Genomic DNA, 6,000 nt, shown 5'->3' on the forward strand with positions numbered 1-6,000 from the left:
ATCCAAGGGGAGAGGGTGTGGTGTTACTTCCAGAGCTGCAGACTTTGCAACTGGGGAACCAGGTTGGAGTTTCTGCTTCAGCTCAACATTCTGTGATTCTGGTCAAATCACTTAATCTCCCCATGTCTACAACCAAAATGAATTTGATCTTGTGTGATGTAACCGATGCTCATGTAAAGCACTCCAATACCTGACAAGTCTGCACTATATAAAACTGCAAATACACAAAAAATAAGTGTTTTGCACACTTCTGTCATTGGGCTACATTTGGGCTACATCTGGGTGATATTTGTGCTACATTTGGGCTCTTTTGTCTCTGGTGGCCATTTTAGGAGATTTATTTGTTATGAAGTTTCCTAATTTCCTCATTTACTGCAGTCTCCTCAGTAGGAAATGCTTTCAGTTTTTTACTTTGATTCCATCAAGAAGGTATTCAGATATGTCACACATTTGCCATAAATTCTGAATGTTAGCACTCTAGTTGCTCATTAGATCACTGTAGTAAAGCTACTGCCCACCACGGAAGTCTGCTGCTAGTATTAGAAGTGCATGTTTCAGTCTGCATATCAGAATTTTTTAATGAAATAGAAGAGGATTTGAGAAGTCACTCAAAATGTGCCCTAATTTTTCTTTCTTCAGCACTAATCATAATTTCTATGGCAAAATGAACCCCCTCATTGTGTTCCTTTTTAAATTAAATGTTTTAAGTGTTACCAGTTTATTCCAATCAAGATGGCTTCAGGTGTGCCATACTTTTGTCATAAGTAAGACAGTAAGCGCTCTAGTTGTTCTTAAGAACACTCTGGGACATTCTGTCATTGGGCTATACTTGGGCTACATCTGGGTGATATTTAGGCTACATTTGGGCTCTTTTGTCTCTGGTGGCCATCTTGGGATATTTATTTGTTATGAAGTTTCCTAATTTCCTCATTTACTACAGTCTCCTCAGTAGGAAATACTTTCAGTTTTTTACTTTGATTCCATCAAGAAGACATTCAGATGTGTCACACATTTTCCATAAATTCTGAATGTTAGCACTCTAGTTGCTCATTAGATCACTGTAGTAAAGCTACTGCTCACCAGGCAAGTCTGCTGCTGGTATTCAAAGTGCATGTTTCAGTCTGCATGTCAGAATTTTTTTATTAAATAAAAGAGGATTTCAGAAGTCAAAATGTGCCCTAGTTTTTCTTTCTGCAGCACTAATCATAATTTATATGGCAAAATGAACCCCCTCATTTTGTTCCTTTGTAAATTAAATGTTTTAAGTGTTACCACTTTATTCCAATCAAGATGGCTTCAGGTGTGCCATACTTTTGTCATAAGTAAGACTGTTAGCGCTCTAGTTGTTCTTTAGAGCACTCTGGGAAGCTGCAGTAGAACACAAAGGAATCAACTGACAGTCTCTGCCCTTGTTGGATGTACATGTTTTACTGAGAATGTCAGACTTCATTCTTACATGACTGAGAAAGATAATGTGAATTTACAGAAAATATGCTCTCAGTTTAGCTTATAGATCACCTTCCAAACCTCTGTGGGAAAGCATGAGAAAATAGTTTTCTCTCAAACATGGTTCATGATATCACAGCAGAAGGCTTTTTCACATGGTAAAATCACCTTAGAACACACCACAATTCCTAAAATGAGTATGGTACCATCAACAAATGATTTATAATGTAACTAAAGTCTTAAAATCTTCTTTTAACTGCAATGCTTTTTAATGAGGTGCTATCATGTATATTGGTCCCAAGATGGCTGCCAACACTTCTTGGATGAAGTACTGACAGCCAATCAGATCTCACGATGAGATGTGTCGTTAGGCTCCGCCCAGATATGTATGTGATTTTACTTTTGATTTTCTCAGGAACTACTGAACAGATTGACACCAAATATGCAAAAGGCACATCCCTGAGCTGAGTTCTGCCTCTCTGCCAAATTTGAAGTAATTCTGTTCAGCCGTTCGGGCTGTACCTTGGACTAAAGGTCCCTATGGAAAATTTGGGAAAAACGTGTTTTGGGACCCAAACTTTCAGGGTAGGAGCGGAGCGGAGCGCCCCACCTATTTTGAAAATTTCGCGAGGATTCGTCAACCGGCGCCAAAGTTATTCCAAATAGAATGTTGCGGATTTCCTATGGAAACACGGTCCTAACTATAACTATCTACTGGCAACCGCCAGTAGATGGTATATATATATATATCCCAGTATTATTGGTTTGTTTTCTATTCCTAATAGCAGCTTGCACAGAGCCGCCCTTATATTTGTTGGACTTCTCTGCCACCTTCTCTAGTGTGTCCCATAAAGTTTTCAATTAGTGTCTTCACTTGATCCATATAGAAGCCCACACTGCAGTATTTTGTTATTAGTCTTTTGAGACTAGGACAATAACCAATCCCTACTGCTGCTCTAGGCTCAAGAAATTAAAATGTGGAGTGCTCTCGGATCTTCCTCGAGCTTGACAGTGTTTAACATTATATCACCTCTTTTCTGCAATTGCTATGCTTTGTTTTTTACTTTTGTACCTGGCAGGCGGCACAAAGCAGAAACATACACTTGAAGTTTCAATCTTCTGATATTCAAGCTTGCTTCCAAAACTATTATTTGACAGTTTCACACTAGATGTGCCCCAATACTCTCAAACCCCATGCTAACAAAACCAGAGTCCTTATTGTAGGCAACCCCCTTAACCTGTGGTCTGATTACTGGTGGCAAATCAGATTGTGCATGCCCCTGTTTCACCTGCTTTGTTGTGCAACCGTGGGCTCATTATGAACCCGGCACACTCTTTGATGTGTCAGGTGGGGAAATTGATCTGCTTCTTCTGACTGAAGAATTCATCCACTGAGATATCAGTGGTTAGGGCTTCTCCAACAAAACTGAACCCAAATGCTATTCCTTCCATTCCCCCTAATCAGGAGGACACCTGCACCCAGAGGCACTGGGTCTGTTGTTTAGGGTGAGAGAGAGATAGTGTGTGTCTGTGTGTGTTAATTCATTGGCATGGGTGTTCTCTCCAGTCTTATAATGGAGAAGTATTTACATCAAAGCTTAGGGGCAATTTTATAACGTGGCCCTACCACAGCAAAGAGCCCTCACAATTGAAACACCTTTCTTGTCTCACATTACCTTAAGATAACATCCTGTAGTATCTCTTAAGTGTCACCCGCCTGGTACCACAGCCTATCTGAATGACAAGCTCACCACCCCGGTGTTTCTCAGCCCTCTACAGACAGCGGTTAAAGAAAAGCAAAAAAGCAAGAGTCCTATGCATCTATGTTCCCAAATCTTGAATAATATCTCCATATCCATCAGACTTTCCCAACCCTGCCCTAATTTAGGAAAGAACTGAAGACAGTCCTCTTTGAAGAACACTACATCGCGAGGGACTCACGGCTGAGCATACCCTGCCAACTTATGGCGAACAAAGAAAAAACCAAAGGAAATGATGGACGGAGTGTTGAACATTGCAAGCACTCACCCCCAGTCAACTGTTCTGGGTTTAATCCATCACCGTCCTTTGGTTTTTGCTTTGTTCGCCATAAGTTGGCAGGGTATGCTCAGAGGTGAGTCCCTTGCTCTCTTTGCCACTGGATTCAAGCAAGCCTGGCTGAAGACGGCTGAAATGCCAGAAACCGGTCCTAGGAAGCTTGTTTCCGGTTCAGGGAAGACATGTCTTGGCAGTTCGGGCTGGACTGTTCCCATGAGGCACAGGGTCAGACTGATTTGCATATGGCCATGTCTGAACTAGGGTGGCAGAGTGGGCTAAAGAACGGTGATGGATTAAACCCAGATCAGTTGACTGAAGGTGAGTGCTTGCAATGTGCAACACTCCGTCCATCATTTCCTTTGGTTTTTGCTCTGTTCGCCATAAGTTGGCAGGGTATGCTCAGACGTGAGTCCCTTGCTCACTTTGCCACTGGATTCAAGCAAGCCTGGCTGAAGACGGCTGAAATGCCAGAAACCGGTCCTAGGAAGCTTGTTTCCAGTCCAGGGAAGACATGGCTTGGCAGTTCGGGCTGGACTGTTCCCATGAGGCACAGGGTCAGACTGATTTGCATATGGCCATGTCTGAACTGGGGTGGCAGAGTGGGCTAAAGAACGGTGATGGATTAAACCCAGATTAGTTGACTGGGGGTGAGTGCTTGCAATGTTCAACACTCCGTCCATCATTTTCTTTCGTTTTTGTCATGCAGTGTATAGCCAGCATATGTAGAAAGGCACACAGACATGAGAGCACTGCCTTACTCTGTTAAAATCCATACTCTATAGGAAATGTAAAAGTGATGAAGGATATATGCCCTAATTTCATTATCCGGGGACACTTAAAAACACTAATAAATTAGTACATTCCTGGTTTTTTATTCAGAAATAAATATTCTTGAAATACTTTTCTTACATTATTTTATTTTACAATTCTACATATCCCAATGTTGGATAACAGATATTTGTAGTGTCAGAAATGTCTGCAAACAATTGCTGTTTCATAAATGAAGATTAGTGAATTTTATGGCAGGCTTGAGCCTAACAACTTAATGTTTTGTGGTTTTAAAGTATTTATTATATGGTGATTGCTCAATTGTTAAATTTTGTGACTGTTTAAGGTGTCAACAATTCCATGAACTCTGCCGAACTGCATCACTCCAGTAACTGGGAGCGAACATACGACTTTGGTGAATTTGGGACAAGTTTCAGCCAAAAGCCAGATTATTTTAATTATCCTGTTATCCATCCTGGCAGGAATGAATACGCCTTTACTAACAGCAGGTTGAATCAAGGATCAAACATTGTTAGTCCCCAAGGAGCCCACAGAGCACAAAGAACATGTGCAAGGCCAGAAGATGGGAAGAGTTTAAACAGTTCCGCAGCCGCTATTCTTCAATACGAAATAGACCCTGCATTGAAAATTTGTATATGTAGTCAGTGCGGAAACATTTTCAATCAGTCAGCAAGCATGGAGGAACAAAAAAAGACATGCTGTGAATGTGAGAATTCTCTCTGCCAGTTATCTTACCTCCCCAAAGATGCAGTGGATGATATGGGAGGTAAAGCCCACACATGTAATCAATGCGGGAAGAGTTTTAGAAAGTCACAGGCTCTAATGAGACATCAACGAATACATACAGGGGAGAGGCCGTACACATGCAATGAATGTGGAAAGACTTTCCGAGAGTCACATGCACTGGTGATTCATCAGCGACTACACACTGGAGAGAAACCATATTCTTGTAATAAATGTGGGAAGACTTTCAGGCAGGTATCACACCGTATAAAACATCAGCGAATGCACACCGGCGAGAAACCCTATATTTGTCATGTCTGTGAGAGAAGGTTCATTGACTCATCAACCCTGAAGCGACATCAACAAATACATACCCGAGAGAACATGTGAAGAGTCAATAAAAATAAAAAGAACGTTGACAGTTTACCAAGATTGATCCCTAATTGATAAACATGTTACTTTAGTCTAATAAACTGAGAGTGTAAGAAGGGTGTATCTCTGACTGAGAGACAGTAACGTTCTTTCAAATAATGGTTATGGGCCTGTAGAGAACAACTGCAGGCGATTTCCAAAGATCTGTGGTTCAATTAAATCTGAAGGAAAACCACTGGTATTATCCAATTTTTATGGTGCAATATAGCATTTTATATCCATATAGGTTTATTTATTTGTATTTATTTAAAGGTCGCCTAAGGTGCTGACTTAGCCCTGGGAAAATGTACCACATAGTGCTGTACAGACACTACATCCATAAATATAAGTAGACCTGCTTTTAACCTGGGAAAGAGGTACTAGAGATGTAAATTGAAAATAAATTGAAATATTGAGGTAATGGGGTGATAATTAGAATGATATGTACACAAGCAAAAAATGATAAATTGATATAATCAGGTTGGCAGTAGGAACCACAAATATTTTACAACGGGCTAAGAGGTAGCCCATTAATTACCATTGGTTAGCTTTATTGACACTCTCATGTGCTTGCTTCATATTTGTCAGCTTCTG

General features: G+C 40.7%; 1 protein-coding gene across 4 annotated transcripts in view; it reads left to right on the plus strand.

Moving 5' to 3' along the window:
* The window catches only part of LOC146818005 (uncharacterized), a 153,311-nt gene extending 147,710 nt beyond the window's left edge, over nucleotides 1-5,601 (plus strand). For all 4 annotated transcript variants that reach the window (XM_085611483.1, XM_085611484.1, XM_085611485.1 and 1 more), the window contains one exon: nucleotides 4,598-5,601. In XM_085611483.1, coding sequence (XP_085467609.1) covers nucleotides 4,598-5,385 — 788 coding nt within the window. In that variant the 3' untranslated portion in view covers nucleotides 5,386-5,601. The remainder of the gene's footprint in view (nucleotides 1-4,597) is intronic.
* The last annotated feature ends 399 nt before the right edge of the window (nucleotides 5,602-6,000 follow it).

This window comes from Triturus cristatus, chromosome 6 (assembly GCF_964204655.1).
Source record: "Triturus cristatus chromosome 6, aTriCri1.1, whole genome shotgun sequence".
Taxonomy (NCBI): Eukaryota; Metazoa; Chordata; class Amphibia; order Caudata; family Salamandridae; genus Triturus; species Triturus cristatus.